At 40.2% G+C, this 15911-nt stretch overlaps 1 protein-coding gene across 1 annotated transcript in view; it reads left to right on the top strand.

Moving 5' to 3' along the window:
• LOC134338837 (intron Large complex component GCFC2-like) overlaps positions 1 to 15911 on the top strand; it is a 51435-nt gene that overhangs the window by 14109 nt on the left and 21415 nt on the right. The window contains exons 5-10 of the mRNA XM_063034976.1: positions 923 to 1029; positions 2574 to 2692; positions 9455 to 9641; positions 12187 to 12310; positions 13071 to 13140; positions 13236 to 13351. Of these exons, the coding sequence (XP_062891046.1) occupies positions 923 to 1029; positions 2574 to 2692; positions 9455 to 9641; positions 12187 to 12310; positions 13071 to 13140; positions 13236 to 13351 (723 nt within the window). The remainder of the gene's footprint in view (positions 1 to 922; positions 1030 to 2573; positions 2693 to 9454; positions 9642 to 12186; positions 12311 to 13070; positions 13141 to 13235; positions 13352 to 15911) is intronic.

Here is a 15911-nt window from a genome sequence, read left to right as displayed (position 1 = left end):
GGGCTATAGTGTGTCTGTAGGGAGCATGGGAAATATGACCAGATCAGGGGTGGCCAACCTTTTACGTTCCATGCATCAATTTTTTTCACGCATGAGTTCAGATACGATTTTTTCACGCACGAGTTCTATATTAACATATATTTACAAGAATTGAATGGGGGTACAAGAGTTGTATGGCACATCTGAACTCGTGAGTGAAAAAATTGACGCATGGAATGTAAAAGGTTGGCCACCCGTGGACTAGAATAGATGCTGAACTATTGGGATTTCTGAATAATCAGAATTTTACTGTATTTGTATTATCTGGAAATTTACTTTGCATTGACATTTGCTGTTTATCTTTGCTATATTTCTAAATTCCATTATTGTTGGATTATTTTTTCTCAGGATATGAACAATGATTAAAAGATCACATTTATTGTCTGAAAAGGAAGGATTTCATTTTATTCAAGGAAGTGAGATGGATTTTAACAGATTGATTCCTGGGATGACAAGGATTGAGAAAATGAGTTTAAATCTTCTGATTTAGAGCAACAAAAGTCTCAGTGGAATACATAGAGTTCCTAAGAGGGTTTGATTGTGTTGGTGCTGAGTAATTAGTTCCACTGGGGTGACCACCTAGAATTGAGATCACGGACTCAGAATTACGATTGAGATGGTTGACTATTTCATCACTTCTTGGGTTGTGAACTGTTGGAATTCCCTAGCCCGTGGGTTGTGGATCAGTCTGTCAACATGTTCACAATGTCAGTGAACTTTAGGCAGCAAAGAATTGAGAAATATTGCGAGGAGGCAGGAGCTTAAGTTCATGTAAAAGTTTATCTATGATTTGATTGAACAGTGGATCAGGGTCAAATTTGCCTTGGCCAATGTTTTTATATTCTTATTACCTATGGTCAACCATGATATTTTGTACTTCCAGGAGTAAATGAAAGTGACAGCGGGAGTATAAAAAGTGGAGGAGAAGATGACGATGATGATCAGCAAATATGGGAACAGCAGCAAATCAAAAGAGTAAAAGTTTTTTCGGTATGAATTGCTGCATTTGTAATCTTTGGTTTATAAGAATGGACTTTGTTGTACAAAGTGCAAAATATTGCTACTTATGAGGCCTCGAAGGAAAAGACTTTTTAACTTGCTGTCCATGCCAATTCGCACAGAGCCAACTAGAATAAAATGGAGGATTTTCATTTATAGCTGAATAGATGAACAGTACTGATTTTTTGTATGCAGGAAATCCTTTGTAGAATATTAAATGTAAAGATGAATGTATCAAAACTCAACATCCCTGCACCACACACTTGCCCTCAAATATGTTTAATTTTTCAGAACTGGAGCTGCACAGTGGCACAACTAGTGGAGTAGCTGCCTCTCAGCTCCAGTGACCTGGGTTCAAATTTGCCATCTAGTTTGTGTGTTTCTGTGTTTTTATAGAAGTTTAAATTCAGCAGTGTAACATGTTATTTCTCTGAACCTTGCTTTCTTACCTAAGAATAAGTTAATTGTTTGCTGGATATGATCCTATCGGTTGCAGGAGGATTGGGGTACAGTTAATTGACATTGAAGTGAGGGTGGATTACGGTAGAGGAATTGGGTTGACAGAATTACCCTGGGAGCTGTCATGGATTTTGTGCTGAATGTCCTTCTTCTGTGTCATAAGAAAATACGAAATAATGCCATACAGGGTACAACTACAACTGAAATCAGTTGGATATCATGCCTCACCGCTTTCCAATTATCACTGTTTTTCTTGTGTGTCCTGCATTGGATCTGGTGGTATCGATCCAGACATTCTTCGAAAGTCAAGGATGAGACATTAAATTTAGTTACAGCCATTTTATTAAGTGTTGCAGGAACAAGGAATGAATGGAGAGGAAAAAGAAGTGAAGTTGTGGTCCTCTCCTATTCAGACTGGAGATGAGGTGTAGTCTATGAAATGGCCAAATTCTGGTGGCGTGACAGCCTCTGCAGAGAAACTAAGAAGCCTCTATAAGTTACAGAATCAGCTGTACAATTATTGAAAATTTACTGAACAATTACATGATTATGTGGTAATACAAACTACAAGAAAAATAACAATTCTTCATTCTAATCCAACAGGTATTAGGTAGTACTTCTTAGTGAATTCAGAGACCTGTGGGAAATAGAATGTTGCTGGCAAGACTAGCATTTCATAAACATTGCCGGGGAGGAAGTGGTTGCAAGTTGCTGTCTTGAAATGCTGCAGTCCCTCAGGTGAAGGGACATTCACAGTGCTATTATTGGGTAGAGAATTCCAGGATTTAGACATAGCCATAATAACAGATAGACCATATCCAACTCTAAATGATGATGGGAACCTCAGGGTGGTGGTGTTCCCCTGCTTGATGGTAGATATATTCGAATGCCAATTCATTTTGAACTGTCAACATTTTCTTCGGAGTTATCATTCCGTTAATCCAATTGTTGTGGCAAGCATGTACAGATGATGTTACACATAAAATATAATTGCAGACGTAGTATTGCTGTTCATCTGTTTAAAAAATCATCTTAATGCATATTAGTTTTATCTTAATACATATTACTTTTTTCAGCTGCAGTTTACTGAGACAGTTAGCCGGCCAAATACACTCATTGTGAATAAGATGTTGGACAACCTGAAGAAACTGCCACCAGTCAACTTGGAAACTGTCAAAAAGCGATTAATCAATAGGTAGGCTAAAAAGTAGTTTACATTTTAAATTGGAAAATTGGTTATTATTGTCACATGTTCTGAGGTACAGTGATAGATTTGTCTTGTACAGGTTTCCCCGCTATCCGAAAGTAGAGCGTTCCTATGAAACCTTTCGTAAGCCGAAATGGCGTAAAGTGAAGAAGCAATTACCATTAATTTATATGGGAAAAATTTCTGAGCGTTCCCAGACCCAAAAAATAACCTACTAAATCATACAAAATAGCACATAAAACCTAAAATAACACTAACATATAGTAAAAGCAGGAATGATATGATAAATACACAGCCTACATAAAGTAGAAATAATGTATGTACAGTGTAGTTTCACTTAGCGGAATTGGGAGGATTTAGCCAAAACCGATTTGTAGGAAAAAATCAGCATGTACACACACGCACACACACCTGCCCGTGCAAGGCTTCTCGGTCATGGTAGTCTTTTTCGGGGTAAACACAACTTTAAAGCGGGCGCCTTTTTTCCTAAAAGCGAAAATCCTCTTCGGATTTCTTTCGTTTAGCAAAAGCAGGTACTAATGTAGGTCTTTCGTAAAAAGTGAAGTGGCGTAAAGCGATCTTTCGTAAAGCAGGGGACACCTGTATACCATTCATACAGATCAATGCATTACATAACTGCACTAAGGTAGTACAAGGTAAAATAATAACAGTGGAGGATGAAGTGCAGCAGTTGCAGGAAACGTGCAGTGCAAGTTGACAATATTGATCAAGGTAGACTTTCTGTCTGTATCTTGTTTTACGGCGGTTGGCATCCAGCTTAATGGTGCATTACCGCCACCCTCTGCTCCAGAATGTGCACGAGACATACATTCTAAACCCCTTCACCCAATCGTGCGCGCGTGCGCGCACACACACACACACACACACACACACACACACATATATACAAACCTACACTTCACCCTCCCATCTTTGACCATCCTAGTATCCTATTCCTGTTTATTCGTCATATTCTATAAAAAACCCCTGTACCCCTTAAAAACGCTAAAAGTACCCGGACTTGTGCTCTCTCACCCATGCCCAGCAACCCTTTTAATGTGAATTCCTGCATCCCCAATTCCCTTAATTTACTTCTCATCATCTCTCTCTGTATCCCATACTTCCTGCAACTCAGAACTACTTGTTCTACTGACTCCTCTTCCTGACATTCCTCACACAATCCTGTCCTGACGAAGGGTCTCGGCCTGAAACGTCGACTGCGCCTCTTCCTATAGATGCTGCTTGGCCTGCTGCGTTCACCAGCAACTTTGATGTGTGTTGCTTGAATTTCCAGCATCTGCAGAATTCCTGTTGTTTGGTGTTTCTCTATCATTTTCAATGTTTTGTTTAATGCACAATGCCCCAGCCTTAACCTAGTCCACACAATTCTTCTCTTCTGTTTCCATTACCTACCCTAGTAACTGCAACACTCTTTTGTATTTGATATAAATGCTTCCCTTTCCCCTCCCTGTCCCATCTTTCTTGCCACATTCGGTTGACTTTTTCCCAGATTACACACTTAACCTCTGCTTTACTGATACTAATGTGCATTTCCACATTTTCTTTCTTTAACGCCCTCTTTGCCAACTCATCCACCCTCTCATTCCCCTTCACCCCTACATGTGCTGGAATCGATAGATATTTTACCTGACCTCCCTGATTTGCAATTCTTGTAACTAACTGAAGGACTTCATAAAGTACATCTTGCCGACTGTTTGTGTGAAAAGACCTTAAACTTGCTAGAACTGAGGATGAATCTGAACATATCAATGCTTTGGCTTGTCTGGCTTTCTGCACCCATTGTAACGCAACCAACACTGCCAGCATCTCCACTGTAAACACCCCTAACTTATTAGATGTTCTTCTGCTGATTCCAATTTCTTTTGCTGGTATTACCACCCCAAACCCTGTCACTCCTGTTTCAGGTTCCTTCGCACCATCCGTATAAATGTGAGTATAATCACTATACTTTTCCATCACATGACAGTTAAGTGCATTTACCAAATCTGTTTTATATCTTTCTTTCCTTTTTACCTCTAACAAATGCCAGTCTATGTCAGGCCATACAAGCTTCCATGGAGCTACAACCGGATAAACTACTGAAGGACTTATCCTCAGATCAAACACTCCACATTCTTTCGCGATATCATTCCCTACCCAACTAAAGGTATCCCTCTGAAACCTCCCATTTTCCCAGCACTCCTGCAACACTCCTTTAGTAGGGTGAGAATCATTGTGCCCCTGCAAGTTAGCCCAATAGTTTGCCATCAGTTGCATCCTTCTTAGTTCCAAAGGCATTATTCCCATTTCTACCTGTAGTGCTGACACTGGTGACGTTTTAAAAGCCCCACTGCACACTCTCAAGGCCTGAGCCTGAATCACATCCAGTTTCTTTATAAGAGACCTAGCTGCTGATCCATATACTATATTTCCATAATCCAATACAGATCTTACTAAAGCCACATACATTCCCTTCAAAGCTGAACAACTTGCTCCCCATTCCCTACCAGTCAAACATCTCATCACATTTATTACTTTTTTACATTTCTCCTCAACTTTCCTGATATGGTCTGCCCATGTTAATCATGAATCAAATATAACTCCCAGAAATTTAAATGATGCAACCCTTTCTAATTCAACCCCATACATCCTTAACTTCTTCCCTACCTCAACCCTTTTCCTGGTAAAAAATACAGTTTGAGTTTTATCTACTGAAAATCTACATCCCCAATCATAACCCCACTCCACCACTTCATCAATTGCTTCTTGTAGTTTCCTGATTATATGGTCCATGTTCCTGCCTCTTTTCCACAAGGCCCCATCATCCGCAAACAGTCACCTACCTATATCCACTGGTACCTTTGTGAAGACATCATTGATCATAATGATGAAAAGTAACGGGCTAATCACACTGCCTTGAGGTGTGCCATTTTCCACTATGTACTGTTTTGATAATTCTGATCCAATCCGAACTTGAATTTTTCTACCAAACAAAAAATCTTGAATCCAATTAAAAACTCTCCCACCAACCCCCATCTTGTGCAGTTTAATTAATAATCCTTCCTTCCACATCATATCATAGGCTTTTTCAATGTCAAAGAACACTGCCACTACTGACTCTTTATTTGCCTGGGCCTTCCTTATTTCAGTCTCTAACATAGTCACTGAGTCCGTGGAATTCCTTCCCTTTCTAAAACCACTCTGATAACTTGCCAGCATTCCCCTTTTCTCAAGCTCATATGATAACCTTTCTGTTATCATCCTTTCCATTATCTTACATATACTTGATGTTAATGCAATTGGTCTGTAGCTAGTGGGTTTTGACAGATCCTTGCCAGGCTTCCTTATTGGAATTACTACTGCTTCTTTCCATGCACTTGGTAATCTTCCCTCCTCCCACGCTCTGTTATAAAAATGCAGCCACTTCAAGAGCGCTCCTTCTCCTAGATTTTTTAGCATCACAGAGCATATCAGATCTTCCCCCGGGGAGGTTGGTCTCGATCTCTTTATTGCTCTCACCATTTCTGCTAATGTAAATGGATCATCAATTATATCATCTGTTCCTTCCCTCCTGCTTAACACACCTGGGTGTTGGCTCATTATCCTTTCCCTTCTTCTTCTCCCTCCTTCAGACAAATTTTCTGAACTGTGTATCAGTACAAATGACTTGGCCATGACCTCAGCCTTATCCCTACTGGAGACCGCAGTTTCCTCCTCAGATATCATTACTGGATATTCCCCATTCCCTTCTATCTCCTCCCATCCTCTTAATCATTCCCCATTTCTCTCCCACAGGTGTTGTTCTTCCTACCTTGTCGCAAAAACTCCATCAACTTGCCCTTTTAGCTTGACATATAGTTCTTCTCACCACTGCTTGTGCTTTCTTATATTGGACCAAATGCTGCATATTATGGGTTCTTTTAACTAGCCTGAATACTCTATTTCTGTTTTTTACGGCCTGACAACATTCCTCTGTCCACCATGATACCAGTTTTCTATTCATCCTATTTTTACTCCTAGGTATAGATCCTTCTACTGCCATGATAATTGCTGAAGTCACCTGACTGTTTAATTCATCTACATTTCCAGAAATATCAATCTTTGTCAACCCTTCTTCACTCAATTTCTGGAACTTACCCCAATCAGCTTTTTCAAACACCCACTTTGGGGTTCCGCCACCTGGTCTTACTTCAACACTTTCACCCACTGAACACAAAACTGGGTAGTGATCACTGCCTACTGTTGAAGCAGTCCAAACTCCCCAGTTACTAAAGCCAGCCAAGGTATTAGACACTAACGTAATATCTAACACTGACTCAGTTCCTGTTGTTATATCTATCCTTGTGCCACTACCATCATTCATACACACCAAATCCCTTTCTTCCATCAAATCTTCAATTACCTTTCCATTTGGATCTGTAATCTGATCCCCCCATATTGTGCTATGAGCATTGAAATCTGCACACCACACTACTTTATGTCTGTTTTGTCCTTGTATCTGTAATAGGCTGTCCAAATCCAACCTTTTACATGGATTGTAGTAGTTAATTATAACCACTCCCTCCCCTCTCTCCCACACTTCCACCACTATGTATTCCTGATCATCTCCTTTTTCCAGTACCCTATATGGTATACCCTGCTTGATTAACATAGCACAATCCCCTCCTCCCCCTAGATTTCTATCTTTCCTTATCATTGTATACCCATATACCACAAAGTCTAAAGTTGGTTTCAGCCAAGTTTCCTGAATACACACTACATCCGGTTTTACAACCATTTCTTTAATAAAGTGCTTGAATTCCTGGCTATTGGCCAGTAAGCTCCTTGCATTCCATTGTAAAAGAATCACCATAATTAGTATTAACCAACACATGACACTTCCTGGCTTGACTGATTACTGAGGTTCTCCCTCACTTCCTCCCATGTCAGTCCTACTAACCCTAAATGGTTTACTGCTGCTTTTACTACCAGCTGAATTTTGTCACTTTTTGACTTTACCTCAGCCGTACTATTAATCACTCCTGCAATGAATGTTACTAGAGCCTTTTTGTCTACATAAATCCTGTCATTTGTTCTTTGTTGCATCTCTCGTATCCCTATTGCTCCCTGTCCATTAGGAGCATTATTCTGCTCTCTTGACATTCTTACAGCTTCTGCATAAGTGATCTTTCTTTTCACTCTTATTTCTTGAATTTTAGTCTCCCGTCTCACAACCTCACACCCACTATATGCAACATTATGAGCTCCTCCACAATTGCAGCATTTTGGTTGAACTCCTGTTCTGCACTTTCCATATTCATGATCACCCCCACATCTAGCACATCTCCTCTGCCTTTTACAGTTTTTAGCCACGTGTCCAAACCTTTAACAATTATAGCACCTCAGTGGCTTTGGCACATGCACCCTTACTGGGTAACTCATGAAACCCAGGAACACCTTCCTTGGCACTCTTTCTTCTTCAAATTCAATCAATACTGATTCACTTTCCTTTTTCACTCCCTCCTTTGTTGTTTTCAGTCTTTGAACATTCATTACTTTCCCTCCTTTGATATTCCTCTTTATCTCCTCCATATTTATACTCATTGGTATCCCCGTGATCACTCCTTTACAACCACTATTTTGTGCTCCCACCCTCCCAGTGTATTCCACCTTGCATTTTCCTATCTCTTTTAGCTTGAGTGCTTTCTCAAGTTGTTCTTCATTCGCACATCTTACCAATAAGTTGCCATCATTAAGGACTTTTGCAAATACTATTTCCCCTATCTAATTTGTCAGAGTTGTTGTTAGCACAAACAGGTTAATTTTCTTCATATGTCCCTGAGCCTTCTCATTAAACCTAATTATAACAACACCTCCTCTCTGAGCTTGTTCATCTTCCTCACTTTCAGAGCTTTCTCCACTATCATTTCTTATTCTTTTATTCCCTTTGTCTTGGTTTTTATTCATCCGATCCCTCACTACCTCCTCATTCCCTTTATTTCTCCCTTCACAATAATCCACCTCTCCCCAGCTGCCTACCTCTGGTCCCAAGTCTCTATCCCTCTCCTTCAAAAGGTAGATTTTGAGGTCAAGAGTCCATCTTATACCATTCAGTAGTTTTAGAACAGTGGGATAGAAGCTGTCCTTGACAGTGAAATGTGTAGTCAGGCTTATCCATCTTCTGCTTGATAGGTAGGGAGAAGACAGAAGGTGAGTGGGTTCTTTGATTGTGCTCAAATAAAAGAAAATCTGAAGACGCTGAAAATCAAAGCAACACACAGACAATTCTTAGCCTGAAATCTCAACTTTTTTTCCTGTCCTGATTAAGGGTTTCAGCTGGAAATGTTGACTGGTGACTTTTTTCCATAGATGCTGCCTGACCCGCTGAGTTCCTCCAGCATTCTGTGTGTGTTTCTTTGATTAGGCTGGCTGTTTAAATAAGGCAGGGTAGTTGGACCTGGACAGGTTGTTGTTGATGTTCGCTCTCAGAAAGTTGAAGCTCTCCACCCTCTTGACCTTGATCCGTTCATGTAGACAGATGAATTGGCACTGCCACTCTCACTGAGGTCAGTGGCCAGCTCTTGTGTTTTGCTATCATTGAGAGAAAGGTTAAAATCTTACCTCCTGCCTGTTAAGTTTGCCAATTTAATTTACTAAGTGTATGGGCTATGAGGTCAAAGTTAGTCACTGATTATTATGGTTTTATTGGATTTTAAGCTTCTTACTTCATTTCTAAACTGAGTTGTTAACGATAAGGTAACGTTTCTTCAGATTGGAATCCTTGCAAGAAGTTCACTACTCCCATCATCGTGAACAGGAGAAGATCCAAGAAACTGCTGAGAGTTCACGATGTACAATTGAACATTTGGAAGCCGTTTCTGATTCTGGTATTCGATACCGGTTTTATCAAGAAATGCGAACCTATGTAAAAAATCTCGTCAACTGCTTCAATGAAAAGGTACAAGAATGAACTAAAAGGACCAGTGTTTTTCAGAGATATTTTGTGACTTGATCTATCTTGCAATCAATAAATCTTTCATTTTAATACTTCTCTGAATCCAAACTAAGGGAACACAGACGGGCTATAAGATTTGGACCAACTTGTCTATATTACAAGAATGGAACCATTGGCATTTGCTTTCTTAAATGTCAACATGTCTCGGTCTTCCAAGCAAGTTTAGTCAAACTTGTAAATTCAGAATTTATGCAGACATTGTTGGACTCCTGGTGATGCAGGATCTGCAAGCCATTAACTTCAGTGGGGATTATTGGATTGAAACCAGGATGGTTAAAAAGAAATTAAGTTCCTTTCATTTAAGAAGTATCATGAGTAATCTGTTGTAATGGTATGAAAATAATTGTGGGTCTTTGGCAGCAAAATCTACACCCATTGAGCTAGATTGACTATATGAAATATGAGTCATTTTGCATTGCAGTAACTGAATTAATGTAGAGGTCTGCAAAAAGGAAACATAAATGGATGGAAATACTATGCACCTTCTGTGAACACACCATCTTGAAAGTGCGTAGTTCTTCTGGTGTTTGGAAAGGAGTTTTAGGATTTGGATTCAATGATGATGAAGGGCAAAGAATATATTTTCAAATCAAAAAGGTGTTGACTTGAAGGTTAACTAGTGTTCCCAAGCATCAGCTGACATTTGCCTTTTGTATGATAGTGGTGGTCAGCAGAGTGTGGTTGAATATCTGCATTGTACATACTGCTTATTGGAAAGAATATGTTTTGGATGGTGGATTGAATTCATCCAGGCTGGTTTCTCCCATTTGGTTTCACTTTTTTCAAGTGTTGCTTGAACTGCTGTGATTCAGGCAAATGTAGCACATTCCGTCATGGTCTTGACTTGCCTTGCATGTAGTGCGGTGGCTTTGGAGTGTCACAGAAGTTCTAGCCAGAGGTCAGCCAGGTTGTTACTTGCTCCCATATCCAGTGATTGTTCCAGCTGAGTTTTTGTCTAGTTGTAAACCCTAGGACATTAATGGTAGGAGATTGCGTCATGTTAGTGCTAAGGCAGGTGGCTCAACTCTCTTGTTGAGGGTCATTGTTTGGCACTACTTGCCACTTAGCGCGTATCAGAGGAGGAGCTCTCTAATAACTGGAGTCGTATCTCTCACAAAGGAAGACTGAAGTTGACCCTAATCATCACAGCGGGAATTCTTAGATCTATTGCATGTAAACAGGGATGCTACATTTGCATGAGGTGTTGCATGTAGAATTTCAACCTTACTCAATCGTTAGCAAAGCCCCTCACTTCTGCTGCAATAATCAAAGGAAGGTGATAGTTGAAGTAGCTGAAGATAGTTGGGCCTTGGAAGTTGTGCCGAGGAACTGGTGCAACCATGATCTAGGGTTAGGGTGGTTCAGTTCTGTTATCCTTTGTGTGAGGTGTGACTGCATTGGAGTTTGGCAACTCATGGTTGGACCAACATTGTACTTTGAAACATTACAGGATATTCCTCATGAGAGACTTCCTCATTCGGAACCTTGGAGTTTTCTTCAGATTCATTACATGCCTTTGCCATTGCCAGCACAATTGAGTAGCTCATAAGCACAGGATTTTTGAGATGGGTAACATTTATAATGAATGATAGGACCTTCAGGAATACCAAAGAACAGAGGAATATTGGTGTACAAGTCCAAGGTGCCGTAGAGACAGATCTTCCTTGGAGCAAAGGAGATTGAGGGGAGACCTGATGGCGGTATACAAAATTACGAGGACTGTATATAGGATACTAAGAAACCTTTCCCCAAAAGAGATGATTAGTACTAGAGAGGATAGGTTTAGGGGTACAGATAACAGATTTCGAGGAGATTGGAAGAAAAACAGAAGATGATCAGAATCTGGAAAGCACTATCTGAGTGTGAGGTGGAGACAAGTTCTGCAACCTTTAAGAAGTATCTACGGAAGCACTTGAATTGCCAATACATACGGGGTTACAGATGTAATGAAAATGGGTTAGTATAGAAGAGACACGATGGCTGGTATGTTCACAATCGGCCAAAAGGGGCTGTTTCTGTACTCAGAGACTCAGCCTTAACTGAACACCGATGCACAATCCAAATCAGGTTTATTATCACTCACGTATATCATGAAAAAAAATTCTGTAAGTTACAAAAATAAATAAATAGCACAGTAGATGAATAATGAGTTAGTGATCTTGGACTATTCAGAAATCTGATGGCAGGAAGTTTAAAATAGAAATTAAAGTTATTGATGCTTGTGTTTTAAATTTCAGAAAGTAAAAGCTGTACATTCTCCAGCACTGATATTTCTTAGGGGTGTGTGTGTGTGTGTGTGTGTGTGTGTGTGTGTGTGTGTGTGTGTGTGTGTGTGTGTGTGTGTGTTGTGTGTGTATACGCACTCAAGGATGTTGAGATTCTGTATATGTCTATAAAATTCAAGAAACAGTACAGCAACAGCATTGTGCAGCATAATTCCATCTGTGCAGTAGAGAGGAAAGGAATTTACTGAAGTAATTTCTTCTAGATACATCTCATCAATGAACTGGAATCTGAAATGCATCAGTTACTGCAGGAACAGACAAGAAAACTTTTGCAACGCAGACAGGATGATATTCAAGATGAATCATCTGATATCTGGCAGCTGTCAAGTTAGTTTAATCATTTACCATTAACTTTTTGCTTGGCTCATCTTTAAATCATGCTTTACAGTTGACATTTGATTTGGTTGATTATTTTAGAAACCTGGAAAACCTACAGCACAATACAGGCCCTTCGGTCCACAAAGCTGTGCTGAACATGTCCTTACCTGAGAAATTACCTAGTGTTACTCATAGCCTTCTATTTTTCTGAACTCCATATACCTGTCCAGGAATCTCTTAAAAGACCCTATCATATCTGCCTCCACCACCGTCACCGGCAGCCCATTCCATGCACTCACCGCTCTCTGCGTAAAAAAGAAAACACTTACCCTTGATATCTCCTCTGTACCTACTTCCAAGCACCTTAAAACTGTGCCCTCTCGTGTTAGCCACTTCTGCCCTGGGAAAAAGCCTCTGACTATCCACACGATTAATGCCTCTCATCATCTTATACACCTTATAATTTTAAGTAAATTTCAAACAAATCATTTAATCCTTGGTGGTTATAAATTCCAGCAGTAAATACATTAGTATTTCAGTACAGTCCAAAAATGCTGACAATGCAGAAAGCCACAATTCTGCTTTTATTTCTTTGTATTTATTTATTTAATCCATTGTTCTTGTGAATTATGACAGAAACTATGGAATAGTGAAGGCATAAACTAAGTTTAAAATGAATTATTATTTAGAAATCACAGTATCGTCGCATTACTTGTGATAAGTATCACTTAATGATTCATTGGGCAAATCTCAATGCTCATTTCTACAGACAAAGTGGAGATTGACAAAGACAGTGTCAAATCAAAACAACAGCGCATCGAAAAACGAGAAGCAAGAAGGTAATAAACCTGTAAATCTACTACTCATCCAAAGTTAATTAGGCAGTGTTCACTGAGAAATAATTAAATTTGCATGCATTGCTTGTATTGCATAGGGCTCACAGGGAACACTTAAGAAAGGTGGCAGGCAAGGAAGCAGACCATCACAAAGGGATGTCCAGTGATGAAGAAGTATCTCCAGGCGATGTATCTGAGTTCCACACTAAAGAAGGTACTCTTAGCTGACATATGCACGACAAAACTTTTCACTTTATTTTCCATTTTAATGAAACGCATACAATGTTTCTGTATGATTAGTGGACGAAATACCTTTGTGTAACAGTATTTTGTATTCATAGGTATGGATATGTTAGTTTGTACATATAATATAATACACACACGAGATTTTATGGTTATTTTCCCCTGTGAATTCTATGGCCCATTATCACAAGGCATCACCTCTTGCCTGCTACAATACAGTATTGACAGAAATATACAGAAAGACTAGCAACTTGCTCTGGGTACTTCTACTCTGTAACTTGAAGTTTTATAGGTAATCATTTGACCTCTGGTTAACTGAAGCAGTATCAGCACTGGCCAGAGTAATCTCTCATATCTAAGGTTTTATAAAGTTGATGCATGCATAAACTCCCCACTCTATATTCAGTGCCCTGACTAATTAATACAAGTGACTTCCTAACCATGTTATCTACCTGTGTTGCCACATTCAAGGGTCTTTGGATTTGTACTCTACAGTCCCACTGTTTCTCACATCTTCCTGACCCACCCATTCATGCTGTATATCGTAGCCTCCAAAATACATCACTTCACATTTGTCCGGATTTGACTCTGTATGCCATTTTTCACCCCATTGCGCCTTTAGCTCAATATCTTTCAGGAGCTGACTATACCCCTCACAGTCAAGAACTCCGACAATCTGTGTGCTATCTGCAAACCTATTGATTTTGCTTCCCACATCGATATTCAAGATCCTCATGTATATTGCAAACAGCACGGGTCTTGTTGCTGGGACGGCGGTAAGGAAAGCGAATGCTATGTTGGCATTCATTTCAAGAGGAATAGTGTATAAGAGTAAGGAGGTGTTGATGAGGCTCTATGGGGCATTAGTGAGACCTCATTTGGAATACTGTGCAGTTTTGGGCCCCCTATCTTAGAAAGGATGTACTGATGTTGGAGAGAATGCAGAGAAGATTTATGAGGATGATTCCTGGAACGCAGGGGCTAACATATGAGGAGTGCTTGTCGGCTCTTGGACTGTGTTCATTAGAGTATAGAAGAATGAGAGGGAATCTCATAGAAACATTTCGAATATTGAAAGGGTTGGACAGAGTAGATGTGGAAAAGTTGTTTCCCTTGGTGGGTGAGTCCAGGACAAGAGGCCATAGTCTTAGAATTAGAGGGTACCCAGTTAAAACAGAGGTGATGAGAAATTTTTTTAGCCAGAGGGTCGTGGATTTGTGGAATTCGTTGCCACATACAGCTGTGGAGGGTGTTTAAGGAGGAGATTGACAGGTATCTAATTAGTCAGGGTATCAAGGGATATGGGGAAAAAACCGGAAATTGGAACTAGATGGGTGAATAGTTTAGCTTGAGGGGGAGGTGCGGAGCAGACTCGATGGGCCGAATGGCCTACTTCTGCTCCTTTGTCTTGTGATCTTGTGATGTGGGACCCAGAGGCATTTAATTGCAAAAATAACTCTCTACCAGTTTGCTCTGTCCCCTACTGCCAGGCACATTTTGGACCTAGTTTGCCAAGTTGCCCTGGATTCCATGGGCGCTAACCTTTTGGATGTACCTACCTATTGAATGAATCTCCCATGTGTGACCTTGTTGAGGGCCATGTAAATCACATCTACTGCCCTACCCTCATCAATGCACTTCACGCCTCTTCAAACAATTCAGTCTGTATTCCTCTGACTAAGCCATATCAGCTGATTGGAGCCTGCCTTAACAAGTGATCATTAATCCTCTCCCACAGAATATTTTTCCAATCTCTTCCCTATCACTGGTATTAGGTGTATAGTTACCAGCTGTTTGCCTGCTGTACTTATTGAAAAGGGGAATCACATTTACTGTCCTCCCTTGTGTCCAGTGAAGATTTCAAAATCCCAGCAAGATACCCAGAAATTTCTCCTCTTGCCTCTTGGAGCAGCCTGGGATAAATCTCATACCTGGAGATTTATCCACCATTAAGTACCTCCTCTTCATTTATGGAGATCTGTACTAGACTTCCACCTACAGCTTCACCAAATTCTCCAATCACAAAATTTGTTTCAATTGTGAATACTGATGAAAAGCATTCATTTTTGACCTTACCAAAACCTTCCAGCTCGACACACAGATTGTTCCTGTTGTCTTTAATGGGCTCTACTTTCTCCCGGGTATTCTTTAACCTTTAATATACTTACAGGAAGCCTTCAGATTGACTTTAACCTTGTCTACCAGTGATTTTTCAGTGTCCCTTTTGGTCATCCTAGTTTCCTTTTCAAGTGCCTCACTCCACTTCTTTATATTCTTGGCAGGCCTTCCCAGTTATTGGTTCCATATAAGACATAGGAGCAGAATTAAGCCATCTGGCCCATCGAGTCTGCTTTGCCATTCAATCATAGCTGATCCTTTTTTTTAACCCCCTCAACCCCAGTTCCTGGTCTTCTCCCCATAACCTTTGATACCATGTCCAATCAAGAACCTATCAATCTCTGCCTTAAATACACCAAACGACCTGGCTTCCACAGCTGCATGTGGCAACAAATTCCACAAATTCACCACCC

This window comes from Mobula hypostoma, chromosome 2 (assembly GCF_963921235.1).
Source record: "Mobula hypostoma chromosome 2, sMobHyp1.1, whole genome shotgun sequence".
Lineage (NCBI taxonomy): Eukaryota > Metazoa > Chordata > Chondrichthyes > Myliobatiformes > Myliobatidae > Mobula > Mobula hypostoma.
Note: the sequence above shows the minus strand (reverse complement) of the source record. Positions and strands in the feature narration are given on the sequence as shown.